The sequence below is a fragment of the Diplotaxodon limnothrissa genome, linkage group LG2 (genome assembly GCF_057381915.1).
Source record: "Diplotaxodon limnothrissa isolate DT_005_m linkage group LG2, D_limnothrissa_male_GT1.1, whole genome shotgun sequence".
NCBI lineage: Eukaryota > Metazoa > Chordata > Actinopteri > Cichliformes > Cichlidae > Diplotaxodon > Diplotaxodon limnothrissa.
The window spans coordinates 2565032-2585547 of NC_140597.1; the positions used below are offsets into that span (position 1 = coordinate 2565032).

Consider the following 20516-nt stretch of genomic DNA (forward strand, 5'->3'; position numbering starts at 1 on the left):
AGATTACAGCTCAGCATTCAATACCATCGTTCCCTCGAAGCTGGACAGGAAACTGCAGGATCTAGGACTGAGCAGCTCCCTCTGCAGCTGGATCCTTAGCTTCCTGTCTGACAGACGCCAGGTGGTCAGACTGGGCAGCATCACCTCATCCCCCATCACACTGAACACTGGTGCTCCACAGGGGTGTGTACTGAGCCCTCTCCTGTACTCACTCTACACCTACGACTGCACAGCCACTAACAGCTCCAACATCATTGTGAAGTTTGCGGACGACACTACAGTGGTGGGTCTTATCACCAACTGTGATGAGACGGCTTACAGGGAGGAGGTCAGCGCCCTGACCCACTGGTGTCAAGACAACCATCTCACCCTCAACGTCGCAAAGACAAAGGAGTTGATAGTGGACTTCCGGAGGTGCAGAGAAGTACACACCCCCATCACCATCAACGGCGCTGCTGTGGAGAGAGTGAGCAGCTTCCAGTTCCTTGGAGTACACCTGGCTGAGGATCTTACGTGGTCAGTACACACAAACAAAACAGTGAAGAAGGCGCAGCAGCGCCTCTTCTTTCTCAGGAGACTGAAAAGATTCGGCATGAGCCCCCGCATCCTCAGGACCTTCTATCGCTGTGCCATTGAGAGCATCCTCACTGGATGCATCACCACCTGGTATGGCAACAGCACCGCCTACAACTGCCAAGCTCTCCAGCGAGTCGTGCGGTGCTCTGAACGGATAATTGGAGGTGAGCTTCCCTCCCTCCAAGACATCTACAGGAAGCGGTGCCTGAGGAAAGCGGGGAGGATCATCAAGGACTCCAGTCACCCCAGCCATAAACTGTTCAGACTACTTCCATCAGGAAGGAGGTTCTGCAGCATCCGGTCCCGTACCAGCAGACTGAGAGACAGCTTTTTCCATCAGGCCATCAGACTGCTGAACACGTCATAGACACCTCAGCTTCACTACTGGAACTTCAACATTATGCACTCCATACTGTATATAAATGCCACTTGTTTTGCACATATTCAACTCTGTATATTTTATATATTTTATTATTATTATTATTATTATTATTTTATTTTATTTTTTTACTATTTAATTTGTAAAAATGTGTATACACACACACACACACACACACACACACACACACACACACGTAGGAAAATATTTAGTATACACATCCAGAAATGCATACACTATTATATATTGTACATATATTTATTAGTTTCAGGTTGGCCATTCTTGTATTTTGCTCGTTTGTGTTGTTGTGTTTGCACATCTCTGTTGCTTGTGGGGCTCGCACACAAGAATTTCACTCGCATGTGCTGTGCCAGTGTGCCTGCACATGTGATGTGACAATAAAAAGTGATTTGATTTGATTTGATTTGAAATCTCTTGGGCAGCTGTTTCAGGAAAGGCGTCTGGAATAAAAATCTGCCAAACATCACACAAACATGCTCAGCCAACTGCTGCAGCACCTCATACATAAAACAAACATACATAAAAGTCCAATTTCGAGGAAAAACAAATCAGTGTTAAGTAGAAAGTATACAATTGATCCTGGATCTGCCAATACAAGAAATCTCAAACACCCTTCGGACAGACACAAAGGGTTTGTTTTCTGGCAAATACAGTACCTACACATTCCAATAAACTCGGTTTAACATGTAACTCAAAACTGAGTGCATTGATATGTAAATCTCATAAACCCATATTTTAGTCACAGTAGGACCTGGAAAACACATCACATGTTTAAAGTGAGAAAAATGTTTCAGAATTGTAAGAAAAGTTTAGAAAAAATATTAACTGGTTTTGCATTTGATGGCACCAAAATGTCTCAGAAAAGTTAGGAAAGGGCCCATCTTTCCACTGTAGCATCCCCATCTAACAATTCTCCTTAAACATCTACAAACTGAGGAGACCAGTTGCTGGACTTTTGGAAGAGGAATGTCTTCCATTCTAGTCTCATATAGTCATACTTCCTTTATTGTCCTTCATCCAGGTGAAAAGTTTCATTGAGATTTAAATGTCATTAACAAGAGAGACCTGGCCAGGATTCATTTTCAGTTGATTTGTTTTAATGACAGAATAATAGCCCTTGTCCACTACTACCTACCAGGCTTGATTTTCTTTTCCAACTATTTATTTATGAGTGACTTATGTATGTATGTATGTATATATATGTATATATTGTACTATTCTTAGTTAGTGTATTGTCTGTCTTGTCTTAATGTTGGTTTAAAATGGAGCACTGTAACAAAAAATAATTTCCCCCAGGGATCAATAAAGTATTCTGATTCTGATTCTGATTCTGATTCTGATTCAATGCAACCTGGCTTAACTCAACACGACTCAACGTTTTCTATTTCAGTTTTCATTACAATATTATTTTAAGTAGTATTGTTATTATATTATTATTATATTATCATTATAGCATTGTGGTCTAAAGTCCCACGACGTCCTTTGTATGTGAGCCGAGCTGACCCTGTAAGCATGAGTGAAAAAGAGCTATAAATTGAATCAGTTGGTTAAAGATGAATCTATTCTATTCTACTGGATGCAGTATGCAGTTTAGTGTTTTTTTTACTTTGACTGGTCAGTTTTGAAAAACTCTATGTTAGTTGATTTAACTGATACTATTACTACTAAAAAGAATATTCTTATTAATTAGTAAACTCCCATTGGATAATAATCAGTCACTGCTGTCTTCATTGTGAATAAAGCTTTGGTTGATTTCAAATTTGATCTGTGACAGCGCATTCATATTTCAGCAGTTTATTAAATTATGATTGTACAAAATTAACGGCAACAGAAACGAGCTTGTATTTCATTTTTAAGCACATTTACATAGTTGAGGAACAACTGGTGTTTTTTTCACAGGAATTCAAGAGTTTTTCCCTATTTTTCATCTGTTATTTTACTCTCGACTTTCTTTTCGTCTCTTGCTGCCTCTTGATTCTCTAAGGAATGGTGATCGTTGTCAGCATGAGTTTTTAGTTTCAATTCAGTGTGACTGACATCCTGTCGCTCATTCACAGTATAGGTTTAATGGAGTATTACTCACTTAAAGCTTGCTATCACAACCTCCCCAGCAGTCGTTTCATTGGCCGCGAGTGACTCACCCCTTTCCTGCTTTTTTTCTTGTGAAAACCACAGTCCATCAACATTCATGCTTTTATGAAACACAAACTGGGATCAGTAGCGACACAGTGGGACTTCCTTTGCAGAATGGAAAGAAAAAGGCATTCATCACTGTCTGCGAACTTTGCAACCATTCACACATTATCCATTATTTTGTGCTCAGATCATAATTACACTAATTACAGCTCCCCTGTTAAGTTATTCATAAACAAGGAGTGAAGGGAAATGAGAATGTATAGGGTTGGTTATTCAGTCTCTCCAAGTCTCTTTAAAATGTGATCTTTCAGGTGACATATTGAGTTCTGTAAGACTAATTCTGGTTCATTTAAAATGAGGATAGAGTTGGGATGGTGAGAGGAACCAAAGGAGAACTAGAGCTCAGCTCATTTTGTTGATTTTCTGCAAACTACTCTTTCTCCCACAGATACGATAGATATGTTGACCCACTCTCGTGCTGCAGAACTAATTTTACAAATATGGTAAAGTTTTTGCTTTCTTAAACGGTCAGACTACAGTTATTGGTCTTCAGCTTAAGCTGTTACTAAGGAAGCACAGAACAGGGAGCCAAAGTCCACGCAGCGATTCTTAGATGTTCTCTTATCACAAGCTGAAAACAGTCTTTCTTTGCTCCTTTCCATCTTCCATCAGCTATGACTGGGCCTTTTCGTTATGCATGAGGGAGAACTGATTATTGTTTGAAAGGCTAATAGAGAGTTTTGATTGGTATCATTTTGCCAAAGTCATGGGATGCATCGATATAAGGATATATTTTTAGGTCTTTATTGGTTGCAGTATTTTATTAAAGTGGACCATAATGGAAGATTATGCCAACTTTCATCCATCCATCGTCTTCCATTCATCCGGGGCCTGGTCACGGGGGCAGCAGCCTAAGCAGAGAAGCCCGGACCTCCCTCTCCCCGGTCACCTCCTCCAGCCTTTCCAGGAGGAACACCAAGGCTTTCCCAGGACAGCTGAGAGAGATCATTTCTCCAGCATGTCCTGGGTTTGCCTCAGGGCCTCCTCCTGGTCAAAACACCATATTTTCATTTTTTTTCAGCAGACCTGATTGAAACAAGAGAAAAATAATTTAACTGAAATAGCATATTCCCAACTTTGGGGACAATGCTTCACTTGGTTTTTTGGAAGCTCTAGAAAAGCTGGAAACCTTGAAAGTTGAATTAACACTTTAAGGATGACTTGAAAAAGAACTGTGATATATCACAAGGTTGGAATTTAATTTGAAAAAGTCAAAATGGTTAAGCAAATCAAATTTGGAGAGAACTAAAACTTATTAAAACTTATATACTGAAACCTGCTGCAGAGTTCCTGCTAATAAATTATAAGGCAAGCAGCTGCAATTCTTCGTTAGGACTCTGAGTGGTACCAAAGGAATATATTGCTGTGCAAAAGTCTGAGCCTCTTATAATTTTTTAATATTTTGTTAGGAAAATAGTCAATGGGGCAGCCATTTATTAAATTAAATTAGATACAATTCTAACAAACTTAAAAGTCAATATTAGACACGAGAAACTTTATTGTTTAGCACAACCTAAACTCTCTAATGCAAGCTTTCTTTTAATTCCTTTAAGAATGCTTCAGGAATAGTTCTCTCGTCTTCTTCGAGAACACGCCACAGCTCTTCTTTGGATGTTGGCTGCCTTTTGTTCTATTGTCTGTCAGGATAATTCCATTCTGGTTCAATAATGTGTCGACCGCAGCTCAGGGAGACCAGTCGATCACTGGTAATACCCCACTATGTTTTTTTTCTGCAGGTATTTTATTTGACCTGCATTGGCAGTGGGTTTGGGATCATTGTCATGCTGAAAAATTAAGACAATCAGATGCTTTCCAAATTATTTTCTTCTTTCCCATCCTCCATTCATATCATAATTGTTTTACTTGCTGATAGTCTATCAAAATAGCATGTAAATGTAATGAGTACCACAGGCCTCAGCTGTATCTAAAGATGCTTCTAAAGATAAAGGTCACTCTTTCGAGGATACTAATGTTTACATTTTGGACAGATGATACAGTGAGGCAAGGTCTCGCAATCGTTTTACCTGAAAACAGTGCAGATAAGGACTCACGTCCTTTTTCACATCTTGGCTCGTGTGATGAAGCACATGATCAATAGTGGGTCAATGACTCTCTCTAAAATTTCTGCTTGTGCTTGTTTGTGTTGAGTTAAGAATTATAAATGGCTTCAAGCGCATATTCAAGCCTGTGAAATGCATTTAGACACTGAGCCATGGCTCTGTGCTACATACAGACATTTCTGCATCTCTGCCAATCAAAGACACTTTGTATGTACAGTGGTCCCTCATTTATCGCAGGAGTTACGTTCTAAAATTAATCGGCGAAGTAGCCAACTTTATTTTTTACAGTCATTATAGATGTTTTAAGGCTGTAAAACCCCATCACTACACACTTTACACACTTTTGTCAGACAGGCATGAACATTTTCACACTTTTCTCTCTTGTTTAAACACCCTCAAACTTCAAACCTTCGTAGAAGTCCAGTATTATAGAATGAAACCAACGGTCAAACCCTGTTTTCGGGTCCAGAATCAATGGTACAGAAGTAAAAGAAGCAAGAAGAATGAGTTGCGTAAAGTTTGACTTATCTGACTGTTTTGTTTCACTTAATGCGCCTTATAATCTGAAAAATACGCTAACTTCTACCTTACTTTAGCCTGTCCAGAAGTCCAACTTTTTGTGCGGTGGTTATCATCTTCCTCTGCCTTTTGGGTGCAACCACAGGTGCCTTTGACAGTGCAAAAGGTTTCGTCGACATTGTTGTGTTTGTTGGAGGAATCTTACAAACATACAGTGCAGCACTTCAGAGTCACACTGCTAGCGATTGAAGATTTATGTAAATTTGACAAGATGAACGCATTCGGTACTAAACAGGAAACACGGCACGAGATTGATTGACAATGGTCTACAGCCAATCAGGATGCAGAACACAATGGGCTATAAACAAACAAAAAAAAGCATGCAAAAAAGAAAAGTGAAGAAAAGTGAAGCGTGTTATAGCGAGGGCCCCACAAAGACTTTAGAAGACCACCGACTCCCCGCCTCTCTGCACACCTGACCTGCACCACTACATTTGCTGTCTTTGGAACATCTGTCCCCTTCATTCTTTCACATAACAGTGTGAGCCCAGTCTGTATTTTAATGTGATTGACCACATAGTGGGCCCATCAAAACATAGTCCCACCTCTGCCTGCATGAATTCTCAGCAGGGCTAAAGATTGATGTCCCACATACTGGAGGGGCCATTAATAACTGACGCATGAAATTATCTCACAGGCTGGATATAATTGCATCTGGTCTACATGATACAGAGAAAGCTGCTGCTAAGAGAGAAATTTGTCAGCACGACTCTTTGGACTCTTTGGAATTGTAAGAAAAGTGTCCTGCTTGACCTCGTCTATACCATGTTGCCAAAAGTAATTATTCACATTCACTTACATTATTGAATCTAGGTGTTCAAATCATATCCATGAACACAGGTGTATAAAATCAACAACCTAGGCATGCAGACTGCTCCTACAAACATTTGTGAAAGAATGGGTTTCACAGATGGTGCAAAATGCAGCTACTTGCATTTTAACAAGAACTAGAAAATTTGAGCACAATACCCATGCACTGAGATCTCTTCATTGGCTACCTTGTCAGGTTCAAGCAGATTTTAAGGTCCTGCTGCTCACCTACAAGGCTTTAAACGGCACCTTCATACCTCTCCAACCTTTTACACCTTTATGTTCCATCCCGTGCTCTACGATCTCAGGACTCTGGCCTTCTAAAGGTTCCTAGGTCAGAAAAAAAGACAAATGGAGAGCGTGCTTTTTCTTTTTGTGCCTGTGGAACAACCTCCCTCAAGATATTAGGCAGGCATGCTCTGCGGAGGTTTTTAAAACTAAGTTGAAGACACAGTTGTTCACCCCATCCTACATGTCTTAATTCTATGGCTCTTAGTTTTTAAATTTTTACCATTTTTAAATTGTATTGTGTTTTTTACTTGTATTGCTATGTATCACTTTTATTTTATTTATCTCTTTAGGTTCAAATAGTTGTACAGCACTTTGTTTGAAGGCGCTTTATAAATAAAGTTATTATTATTATTAGTAGTAGTTTTATTATTATTAAGGAGCTCAGTGAATTTCAGCATGGTGCCGATAGGATACCATCTGTGCAACAATGCCTTTCCTCACTACTAAATATTCCCCAATCAATTGTTAGTGGTATTATAACAATGTGGATCAAGTGGGAATGACAATTAGTCAGCACAAAGCGGTAGCTAACCTAATATTACAGAAAAGGATCAGCAGATGCTGAGGTACGTAGTGCACAGAGGCACCAACTTTCAGTCAATATTTACATGCCTAAAAACTGCATGTGGCCTAAGTGTTATTAACTCAATAACACTGATAGAGAACTTCATGGGATTTAGTTTCATGGCTGAGCATCTGCATCCCAGCCCTTATTTGCTTCAGGGGTAGCTGTAGCTCAGGTGGTAGAGCAGTCGATCCCAGACGGCATCCTTGGGCATCCTGGGCAAATATCCTAGGGCACGATGCTAACACTATGTTGCTCTCTGATGCAGGCATTGGTGTGTGAATGTTAAATTGGAAGCATTTAGAAATAGTGTATATGAAAGTGCTTGTGTGAATGTACAAGTTGTGTAAAGCACTTTCCAGCAGTGCAATTTGAGTTCTAAGCATCTCAGAAACTCTTCAGAAAAGCATAAAGTCAAACATGAATTTCAAAAACACCAGTACAGGCTTATAAGGCCCTGAAGTAAAAAAAAAAAAAACCCTACATTTTCCACAAAATGACATCACTTCCTGTTTTGGCCAGGAAAATAACGGCTATGCGATAGTTCGCGCTGACGTCTATTCCAACGTAGGACGTGTTTTGAACAGCTGATCGGATCGGCAAAGCGTGTTTCTGGAATATTATGTTTTTGTTGCTGCAAGCGCGATATTTTTGCAAAGTTTTATGTGGAAGGAAACTGTGACCTAGGGCAAGCTGATGGCACAAGATGTAAGTACGACTCCTCCGGTTTCATATGCAAAAAAAAATTATTGCTTAAGTGGTTCCGGTTCTACGGGGACTTAAAAATAGTTACGCAAAACGGAGCGTGCCCGCTCCGACTGGCTTTAAAGAGTTAAATAATTCATTTAATGTTTCATTAATTAATTAAAATTGGAATTAATTAAAGAAATATATCAATATTTAAATGCCCACTCATTTTATTTAAAACATTTATAAAATTATTTATTTCCTGTTTTATTTAAATAATGACACATTTAATAAATTAATTATTTATTTAATAAATTACTTATTGACACATTTAGCTAGTTATTTAATGACCTTTTATTTAATTCATTTTGGCACTCCTGGCCTCGGGGCTGTGTTCATGAATTAATTTTATTTGTCAGTCTCAGTCATCAAAGCCAGGGAGCAGGGCTAGCGATGATCGAGTCAAAACCATTGCTTTGGCCTGATGGCCATTCTTTCATTGGGTATTTCTCAGCACCAACAATAGAAATGTTGAAACTAACTAAGCTGTAGTTCGAAATATACCCTGTTTGTGTGTCACTAAATGCACTTAATGGAGTGGTTGAATCTTCAAATATGTGTTTGGTTTTTAAAATAAAGCCTATTTGCAAAAGTGCTTTGATGATTTTGGAGATGTCTTTTTTTTTTCTTTTTTTTTTTCTTGCCTGTCCCGTTTGGCTCTTTTGCCATCAGAATTGTTGTCTAAAGGCAAAGAAAGATGCCCAACGGATTTACTTTACCAAATTGACCATCCCAGCCTTGCCGTAATGGTCCATTTGATTCACCTTTTATTGTTTATTTTATTTTCACTTGCTGAATACGGGACAGACTTGACTGGGGGAAAGAAGGGGAGAAAGAAAGAGGGAAAGAGAAACAGCTGAGAAGAGGGACGGGGGAGAAGGGCAAAAAACAAAAACCAACAGAACGGGCAGAGAAAAAATGCATATATCAATCACCTGGGTCACCTGCTGAGAAAGAAAAAAGAAAACAAGCAGAAGAGAACAAGAGTAATAGAATAAACAACATCACAATGATATATGGGAATATGACAGTAAATACTAAATATTAAACATTATTGTGCAGCACATAAGATCAACAGAACACAGTGTGCTTTGAGGTAGGAGCCAAAAAGGGTTTGTGGGTGTGATCACCCGTGTGTACACCTGTGAGCATGGACGCGCTTGTTTTTTGTTTTTTAAAAGGTTCCTTCATGTAATAATCTGCTAGAGGGTGTGGGGGGTCCACAGCCCCGTCCTCCAGGGCATGAAGCAGGTATGGAGGAGATCAAAACTCCAGACATCCAGAGGCCCCCAGAACACAACAGACCAAGGAAGACCAACAGAGGGGCAGCCGCGCCACTGTCCCAGAAAGAGCTGAGGAGAGTCCCAGATGAGGGCTCACTCAGCAGCCGCGGAGCAGAAGCCAGGGGGAGTTGCAGTGACGCGCCCGTGAGCTCCGCCGGCAGCCAGCTGCGCCTGAGTGACCGAGCCCCAGGCCGAGAGGCCGGGGGCACCCCACCTCCGAAGTGGCCCGAGCGAGCCCCAGGCTCCAGGCCCCGATAAGCGGCCGCCAAGGAGTGAGCCGGTGTGTACCTGGACGCCCATCCCCGGACACAAAGAACCACCAACGCACCGATGTCTGAGGGGGTCCGCCACTGGCAGGGGAAGTGGTGGTAGGGGGAGATAGGCCTCCAAACCTTGGAGGGCCTGAGATGTCCCCAGAGAGGTGGTGTCTGATACCCAACCTGACATATAGACACAGACATACAGGCCCACACAGATACAAACATCCATTCCCACCCTCATGCTCTCATATGCACTTACTCCACACTCAACCAACGTGGAGACAGACATAAAGAGACGCTGTACACACGATCACACTCCCCAAGCGTACTCTACGAACCGGGTCTAGGTGCCCCCGCCCCTGGAGGGGGGAACTGCACCCAGACCCAGGTGGTGTTTCCCTTTTCCCTGCGGTGGGGGGAGGCAGACCGCCCCGACTCCGCAGCAGCAGGGAGGCCCCACACTCCAGACCGCAGTCGGACGGCCAACTTCTCCTCCTAGCCCCCCCACTCCAGCAGGTCGCAGAGAATGGGGGTGAGAGAAGACTCCAAACCTCCCTCCACCTGCTCATTGTAGTGTTGATGCATGTGTGTTCTAAGGTGCATTTAAAACCCAGGAGGGCATGGAGCTACCTGCCAGAGAGCAGCAGGTAAGCGCATAGCCCCTCCTGCTAGCCCTCAATGTCTACGTGTATTTAACATTGAGAGGTGGGCAACGATGCCAGGGGTGGGGTGTACACCCTGATGGTAATTTGGATTCCGTGTATCGTGCCCACCCCCAAGATCCTATATGTATGTGTAATGAGAGTGTGAGTGATGTGAATGTCTAAGTTGCGGGATAAAATTGAGGCAGAGGCAGCCAGAAGGGGACGGGGGGGGGGGGGGGGGGGTAGCCTCCTCTTCACCCTGGTGACATACCCCTACTCCAAGGCCCTGCATGTGTGGGTGATTGTGGTGGAGCGGGAAGAGGGAGGCAACTGGAGATGGGGAGGGAAGGAAGGGAGGGGCAAGTGACCCCTCCCTGGGGCCAGCTCCCCCGCTGACCCCAGTAGGCACCCCCATACTCCGCGACCCGACAGGGAAAGGGGGCCCAGGCCCATCCAGCCCATCCAGATTTTGGAGATGTCTGCCCAGCCCAGTATCATAGCAAGCAAGCAGTCGGGCTCAGGTGCAGCCGATAAAGCGTGGGTGCCACCATAACTTGCATAACCTCCGCTGACTTTCACCTCTCAGAGGGCGAACACCAACTTCATTTACCCTCCACCCAGGTGTCATTATGGATGATAACATCGTCCAAGTAGGGGGCAGCAATGCATTGTGTGGCTGCAGCACTCGGCTGGGGCTCTGAACGAGCTGAACGCAAGTGTGACAGATTGGTACAAACCGTGGAGAAGGCTGTTTTTTCCTTGGGTTCTGCAGATAAGGGACTCTGCCAGTAGCCCTTGGTTAAATCCAGCGTTGTGAAAAACCGGGCCATGCCCAACCGGTCCAGGAGTTCTTCGACCCGGGGCATGGGGTAAGCAACAAAATGTGACACTTTATTTATTTTGCGATAGTCCACACAGAACCGTATAGACCCATCTTTCTTCACCACAAGAACTATGGGGCTACCTATCTTCTGCATTTCAGCCAATTCCCTCTGAACAATTTGCCTTTTATGTTCAGGAAGCCTGTCGGGTCATGAACGCACCGTCACTCCAAGCTGCGTTTCAAAATGGTGCTCGATGAGAGTCGTACAGCCAAGCAGGAGGGGGGAACGTCTGGAAAGCGCTGTTGCAATGCAGCAACATCCGCTCTCTGTGCCTGTGTGAGATGGTCATCACAATGGAGGGAGGCGGGAATGCCCCAACTAATGTCTCTCCTTCACCAGGCTCACCAGAGAAGTGGTTTCAGCCTCTCTCCACACTCGAGGAGGTTGAGGTTATAAACCTGTGTGGCCCCTACCCTGTCTGACCCTGCAACCTTACGCTGGCGTAAGAGACTCAGCAGCCGATTAGAATCAACCAGAACAACATTTACTGTATATATTTAATAAATAACCAAATTAATGCACGCATCTTCCTGTGACAATGTGACCGTTTGCTCTTCAGTACAAAGGGCTTCACATGCAGCTCATATAAAAGATTCCCCCATCATATAATCTCTTAACACATGCTTTAAATAAAAGAGTGAGTGAAAATGTGGAGTTTCCAGCCGATTTTTAATCAAAATGATCAAACCTGCTCCGACAGTTTTTTATTCTCTCCGCTGCAGTTTAAAGGTTTGAGAGTAAAGATCAGGTATACAAACAAACTTCAAGCATAGACTCAGCAATTAAAGTGTCTGCGTCCTGTTATAAGAGCATATATGTAAAACTGTTTTCAGCCAACATGAAAAAGGAATAAAGTTGTGTCTGTGATTAATTACTGATGCTCATTAGGGAAACACAAAGACTTGAGGCAGACCTGCTATTTCCATCATCAACATGTTTCCATGTGTTTTGCAGTTTTTCAGCAGGACCCTGCTGTAAGACTAGCTGCACAGCTGATGAACGAAGAAACAAAGCAAAATATAAGAATAGGAATTCAAGAATTATAAGAATAAATATATGTACAGATATAATATAAATAAAATATAATAGAAAGATAATATAATAGGGTGGCACGGTGGTTAGCACTGTTGCTGCACAGCAAGAAGGTCCTGAGTTCAATTCCACCATCAGGCCGGGGCCTTTCTGTGTGGAGTTTGCATGTTCTCCCCGTGTTCGTGTGGGTTCCCTCCGGGTACTCCGGCTTCCTCCCACCGTCCAAAGACATGCACTTAGTGGGGATAGGTTAATTGGTTAATCCAAATTGCCCATAGGTGTGAATGTGCGAGTGAATGTGAGTGTGAATGGTTGTCTGTCCCTGTGTGTTGGCCCTGCGACAGACTGGCGACCTGTCCAGGGTGTACCCCGCCTCTCGCCCCATGACAGCTGAGATAGGCTCCAGCGCCCCCCGCGACCCTGAAAAGGATAAGCGGACGCGAATGAATGGATAATATAATATAAATCTCGGGGTGCTATCAACATTGCTATTAACATGTTCATAAATAAAGGCCGACTTTCTGCCTTTAGTCTTATTCATGAGAATTATTAGTTGTCTTCTAACATCCAGAAGTCTGCACGATGTGTTTCATAGTTTCTAACAAGCCTTGTTAAATAATTGGCCTCCAGCTCGCACTGGAACGGTTCGCAGCCAAGTGGGAAGCGGTAGTATGAGAATCAGCCCCTTCCAATCTGAGGCCATGGTCCTTAGCTGGAAAAGGGTGGAGTACCTACTCTGGGCCAGGGACGAGTTCTTGCCCCAAGTGGAATAATTTAAGTATCTCTTGTTGACGAGTGATGGGAGTAGGGAGCGGGGGGGAGTGAGAAGTTTAGCCATGGGCTCAGGGTAGAGCCGCTGCTCCTCCACATCGAAAGGAGCCAGTTGATGTGGTCCTGGGCGTGTCCCGGGTAAGGTGTGTCCCACCGGGAGGAGGCCTCGGGGCAGACCCAGGACACGTTGGAGAGATTATATTTCTCGGCGTGTCTGGGAACGCCTCGGTGTTCCTCTGGACAAGCTGGAGGAGATGGCTGGGGAGAGGGAGGTCTGGGCTTCTCTGCTTAGGCTGCTGCCCCCGTGACCATGCCCCGGATGAGCGGAAGAAGATGGATGGTTGTTTTTTATTTTTATTTTTGTGAACTCTGAAAATTCTAACAGTCAGCTTGTGCTTAGAATACAGTTGAATAAATATTAAGAACCAGATGATGTAATCATTTCTGGACAGGCTGGAGCATGCTGGTTCAGACGCTGCTCCTCCCAGTGGAAACGCACCTTCTGTAGGGCTTTTTATGAGAGAGAAGGCAAATATGCTCCAGTTATAAGTTTTCACAATTTATTATCCAAACAGTTGGAATTTCAAATTAGTTTTACATGGCACCATGGACCTTCTCTCTCTGGCTCAGAGACAAAAGGCTGCCGCACCCAGGAAGTAAACACTCTTTTATTGCATGTCACAAAAACGTGGTATTAATATGATTGGTCAGAACAGTTTAGAGTGGCCTTAGGTGTGATGTCGGCTCAGGTTTCCTCTTCTGCAGCTTTCTAAGCGTCTCCATTACCATGGCAACCATCTCTTGTCGTCCAGTGTAAAGACGGAGCTTGCATTCTGTAAGAGAAGCTTTATGATCGAGGCTCCGTTCCTGTGAGGGGTCTGGTGTCTGTTACTATTAGGGTAGCAGTCTACTTCCAGTAAAAAATAAAACACAAATATGTTATTCTATTTATGAGACATTAGTTTTATAGATAAACATAAATCCCAACACTTCTCTTTCCTCCTTGTATAAAAAAGATTGTTAATGCTAGTTTTGATTCAAAATTCAATTCCGTTAAAAAAAAATCCAACACATATGAACACCAAATAATAAAGAACAGCAAATGGTTCAGTTTAAACGTCTAACAGCAGTTATGAGACTTAACTTTAATCTGAGCCAAACTGATTTTCTAAGTTGTAAATACAGTAAACGCCCCCGGTCAGACAGTGTTTAACCTCCACTGAGTCAGCAGGTCTTAAAAGTTGTCAGTGTTGGGCAAGTAATTAGTTATAGTTACTAGCTACTTCTTCAAGTAATTGAGTTAGTAACTGAGTTACAATATTATACAAGTTACTAATTACTACGAAAAGTAACTATTGCGTTACTTTAAAAAATGTTTATCCGTTTACACTGCTGTCTGCTTATGGTGGCTTTTTGGCAGCGATTGCAGCAGTTACCTCATTGTTCTGACACACAACACAAAACTATCCACAACACTACACACTAACTACACAAGACAAAACATTAACTACACACTCCAAACACGCTAAACGTCACAAATCTCTCACATCTCAAAACTCCCTCCCTCTCTCGCTCTGTCTCTTGCTGCCACCCTTCCTAAAACTTCCCTCAACAAAAGAATAAAAAAAAAAATCTTCCTGAACAACCAATGCCATGTTGCCATGTCGTTTTTTTTTTGATTGGTCAACACGGTACATTTTTCCACCAATAGGAAAGGGTTTATTGGCTTTTGTTTTTGCTTTTGAGGGCTTTCTTTAGACAACGCAGTTTCTTCCCGTAGTCATTTTTGCTATGTCACTTTAAATTGGTCATGTGATTGGTTTGCCATGATTACTTATTTCTTCCTCAGCCAATCAGCAGCACTTGTGCAATTGTTTTGCCCTCTGGCTCCCAGTAAGCTGAAGACAGCTTCAATCGTATGTGTGTTGAAAAATAGTAACGCATCTGCATCGCATTTTCTTGTTAGTAACGGTAACGGCATTGTAACGATAGAAAGTAATTAGAATTAGATAGTAATGTGTTAGATTACTAATTACTGAAAAAAGTACTGTGTATGTGATAAGTCTCTCATTACGGCTGTTTATGCTGTCCCAACCACAATATTCTTACTCAAAGGTATGTGTGCATGAGTGTGTGTGTTGTAAACCCTCCCCTGTGGTTATACAATATTGTGTTCATGCGCGTGTGCCTGTGGTGCTGCTGATTGTGCTTCATGCTGTGCACGTGTCCAACCCATCAAGGTTCACACTGGTATGCTCGCTCACAATCTTCTACATCCTTTGCTCTCTGCACTGCCATCTCTCCCTTTTTCTATCTCTGCATTCCCCCGTCCACCTCCCCATATGACATTTCTGCCATCATTATAGGATGGCAGAGGGTCGCACTTCCCGTGTGTCAGTTATTGGATTTTAGCAGTGGATCATCAAGGTTTTTGTTTTTGTTTATTTTATTTTTTTTTGCTATTGCAAATTGAAGCAATCTTACTTCAGAAAGCAACAATTTCTTTCTGGAAAAACTTTGGATTCAACAGAATTTAAGAGCAATTTGAAAATAATACATAAAGGAAAGACTGACTTTGGAGAGCATCCATTCCTACCTACATTTATTGTACACTTCTTCAAGTAGGTAAGAAAACAAAAGAGGGGGTGGAATGTTGCAATGACAGAAAAATCTATTCTTTAGTTATTAAAAGTCAGATGAGTGAAATTGTCACTGTGTGCTTAGTCCATGACAACTGGTATCATGCCTATTACACAAATGCAGACCAAACAACCACACAGAGAATTCTTCTCAGCACGCTTTCAGTTTGACTGTGGTGTGGTTTGTCTTAGATGTTAAAGCACAGCAGACAGAATTTGTGCTAGTTCACTTTTAGACTGCATTCCAAAGCCAAAATTATTATGCAGAATTTTCTTTACCCACGTGGAGCACCCAGAAAAGCAGTCAACTCAGAAATAAAAGCCTCAAACGTTGCAACAACATTAATATAAAAAACAAACCAAAAACTAGAAACTAAACTGGGCACTGGAACCTGGAGACTAAGAAACTTGAGGAAGGAAACCAACCAGGACCAGGAGCTAGAATATTTTCAGGAACATGAGAGGAGAAAACATAGCACGATGCAACAAGCAGGGGAAGACTGAGGACTAAAATACACAGGTAGGATCACGGGAGCATGGGGAACAGCAGGAAACACAGCTGGGACAAATCAAACATAATCAGATGAGGGAAGGCAAAACTAGATACACTGACCAAGCGCACAAGACTGTCAAAGTGAAACAGGAAATACGACATGTACGCACAGACACAGACTCAGAGACATCAGAAACACTATGACATAGCTGACATGGTGACAGAGGGAACATACACCAAGTTCCAAATTATTATGTAAGTGATATTTTCCTCTGATTTTCCTAAATAGTCGATTCAAATGACAGTCAGCATAATTTTTGAGTCATCAACCATTAGAGTATAATTCAAATGTTACTGAACAAACCTCCCAATGATAACAGTGTTTTTCACAAATAAAAATCGTAAAACGCACTGTTCCAAATTATTACGCACAACAGAGTTTCAAAACATTTTATAGGTTGTAGAGAATTGAAAATGGTCATTTGTTGAATTTGCAGCATCAGAAGATCATATTTACTGAAATCAAAAGCTATTTCAATCAAAAACATCTTAACAGGTCAAGTTACATATTAATATAGAACTGCTTATTTGATAGCAGTTTCACAATTCTTCCACAATGCTTCCCCGTGTTTTTAACACTGCAGGCGTGATTGCGGATGCCATGCAGGTGCGTCCACACGGCACTGCCGACCACGCCTCACCACATCTGTCTTCCTCCAACAGTCCAACGAAATGCATGTGGTCAGGTTAATTGGTCATTTTAAATTGCTGGCAAGTGTGAGTCTTAGCCCAGACTGGCAACCGGTCCTAAATTTGTAAAAGTTTTATCACTACCAATACTAGTGCAGAATTAATGTACAACATATATGTTAAAGGGTTAACTAGGCAACTGGAACCCGGAATTTCCACAACTGACCAACTATCAGCTTAAAATAACCAAATTGCTTCCAGTTTTTGCGGTGTATAGGTTTTATACTTATTTTTGTATAGTAATTCATATTTTCTTTGTTTCCTGGGTTCTAAAACTTTGGAGGAGAGTGGCATAAAAATGGCTAGGGTCAGCCTTTTCAATATTGAAATAATCAAAACTGAAATATTCCTACCTGGCAGCATGGTGCAAACAGTAAGAAGGTTCTGAGTTCGACCCTGCCATCTTGCTGTGGCTATCTGCATCTCTGGTATTCTGGCTTCCTCCCACAGTTCAAAGACATGCAGTTACTAGGGTTACAATTGCATTTGTCCCTAACCATCGGGAACCCCCACGTTAACTTTTATCGAGTGGAAAAAAGCTGGCGTTCATCCTCCAGCTTCACTGTGTTGATGTTATGCTAACATAGCTGCATTGCTAGTGATCACGTCGACATCATTTTATACCAGCTAGCCCAACTTCAGTAACCCTACAAACGTCATGCTGTTTAGTTTTCTGTCGTCATTTATGTTGGAAGTGATAGCAGAGCTGTACGTTTGAATTTTTCGGAAAACTCTCAGTCAGAACATGCTATATCATGTTTAGGTGGAAGCTAGCGAGCTAACTTCTTGCTAACTCCTAACTCCGTTAAATTTAATAAATTCTGTCTTCATGGTTGCCTGGATGTTAAACTTAATTGTTACAACTGGTAAAGCAGGAACGCTGATCATTTTATTAAAGATGAAAGAATTTAGACAGTTTTTAACTCTCAGTGATGCTGCAGTGTTCGTTTGATGTTGAGACCTGAGGTGAACGGAGTTTAGGACCCAGATTACTCAGCAAGACCCATGACTACAGTAGCTGTAATGCTCCAGCAATCCATGAAGCGATGCGGCTTTGTAGCTTACCAAAGTCGTACTAAAACATTTTTGACAGATTTTTGAGCACCGTGTACCACATAAAATTGGTTCAAGGTCAGTAAGCCAGTGTTGCCAACTTAGCGACTTTGTCGCTATATTTAGCGAGTTTTCAGACCCCCTTAGCGACTTTTTTTCTAAAAAGCGACTAGCGACAAATCTGGCGACTTTTTCTGGTGTTATTGGAGACTTATTTATGACGACTTTTGACGTGAAAGCGGGTATCGCTCTTACTCTCAACAAGCAGCGGGTGCTGCCGTGGGTACCTCGCCCGTTCCAAAGTGCTCACGGGCGGAGGATAGTCCACCCCCAGCTGCTGTCAGGGCAGAAGATGTTCACACCTATGCGTCCGAACTGCAAATGAATCGCACATGAGCGAAGCCGCTGCTCCCGCACTGACTGTAACGCAGTCAGTTCTTCTTTTACTGTTGTGCTGTTTTGTGGATCACGAGGTTTAAAACTACTTATAAACACACACACACAAAGTAACTCCACCAGAGTGCCAATTTCGGGTTACTTTTACCGGTCCATGCCCAGATAAGGAGCAGGGTTGGAATTGTGACATTAAAAAACAATAATTGCTAAAAGAAATTTAATTTGTAGTTCTAAATAAATTCTAAATGCATTTAGGACGTTTTTTACTCACTTTATGTCTCTTCCACGATGTTATTTCTCTCTCCAACAACATAGGTTACAATTAGATTAGCATGACCAATTATGCAAATGACGTCATTTAGCGACTTCTAGCGACTTTTAGGACAGCCAATAGCGATTTTCCTTACTGAGGAGTTGGCAACACTGCAGTAAGCACAACCAGAATTCATACACAAGGCGCACTGGATTATAAGGCGCACTGATGCACTAATATGAAAGTGAAAGCATACGCCTTATAGTGCGGAAAATACAGTTCTAACTTGAGAGTATGAACCTATGAGGGTGCAGAAAGCCAGTGACTGAGTCCAGAAGAAGGTGCTGTTGCTTATTAGCTGTGGTGCGCCACTCAACATTTTATTCTCTATCAGAAAAAATTGTGCTCCACAAAAGAGTAAACATATAACAGTGCAAACAGTAAAGCTAACATTTAGCTTATCTTATCTTAGCTGCAATAGTTTGCTGGCTATTCAAGTCACTATATGTATACGCTGTAAGTATTTTCTCTAAGACCTTGTCACGGCATAGTAATGCAGTGTATCTGATGTTAACTTTTTTGCTTTCCTAGGTGTGTTGCCATCCTCAGCATCCATCTTTAACTTCCCTGCCCCCACCATCGACTGTGTTGAAGCTCATCGTGTGTGCTCCGTTGAACCCACGTGCGAGGCATTGTATCGAGGCTTGGAGCTATGTGCAGAAGATGCAGCGGTGTCCCCGCAGGCAGAACAGTTGGCATCTGAGTGCGTGGAGAGGCGGGATGCCCTGCTAGCCAAACACCCCTCTCTACTGACCTGCAAATGTCAGCGTGGTTTCCGTAAGGAGGAGCTGTGCCTGCGCATATACTGGAGGGTTCGTCTGCTGCCAGGTCAGTGTGGTTGGATCGTGTTGGAGGTGTATATCTAAAGCTCAACTAAACTCTTTGGATAGCATAAGGTTTAAAATTAGGGGTGTGGTCATTTCAGTTTAACAGTATGCTGACTAATCCAGCTGAAACTGATAGTGTTGAGTGACACTACGTATTTTGGTATCAATAGCAAGTAAATACAGGACCAGTACTGCAGATACCAACAGCGATACTTATAGTTCTAACTGTTTAGAGGAGAAGATTTATGAGATGAATCATTACCACTTAATTTAAAATTTAATGACCTGAATGTATTTTAAATAATTTAAAAAATACCTTTTAGATTTTCAAATATTTTGGGTTTTTCTGAGACCTGGAACTTAAAATTACTTGGTATTATACCAGTTTAAATGTATTTTATAAATAAGATAAACAGTCAACATAAAGGGTTAATATATTCAGACATGATTCATGGTTCATATTTGAGGTATATATTTTCAAATCCAATAAATTAATTTTATTAGATTTAATAAAAAATATAAGGAGCAGGCTGAGGTGGTTCGGGTATCTCACAAGGATACCTCCTGGGCTCCTCTTGGGTGAGGTTTTCCGGGCATGTCCCACTGGGAGGAGGCCCTAGGGCAGACCCAAGACACGCTGGAATAAAGTAACTTATTTAACACAATTCAGTGGGCTGAATATATAATTAAAATGTCTCAATATAGGGCACCATGGTGGTGTAGTGTTTAGCACTGTTGCTCACAGCAATGGTCCTGAGTTTGACTCCAGGCCTTTTTACATGTCCTCCCTGTGTTTATGTGGGTTCTCTCCTGGTACTCTGCCTTCCTCCTACAATCCAAAGACATGCAGTTAATGGGGTTAGGCTATTTGGTGATTCTATATTATCCGCTGGGGTAGGCTTCAGCCCCCCCATGACCCTGATAAGGACAAGTGGAAACGAATAGAT

The 20516-nt window shown here is 42.2% G+C and overlaps 1 protein-coding gene across 1 annotated transcript in view; it reads left to right on the forward strand.

The window, feature by feature from the left end:
- gfra3 (GDNF family receptor alpha 3) overlaps positions 1–20516 on the forward strand; it is a 76863-nt gene that overhangs the window by 19237 nt on the left and 37110 nt on the right. The window contains exon 2 of the mRNA XM_085365503.1: positions 19274–19570. Within this exon, the coding sequence (XP_085221629.1) occupies positions 19274–19570 (297 nt within the window). The remainder of the gene's footprint in view (positions 1–19273; positions 19571–20516) is intronic.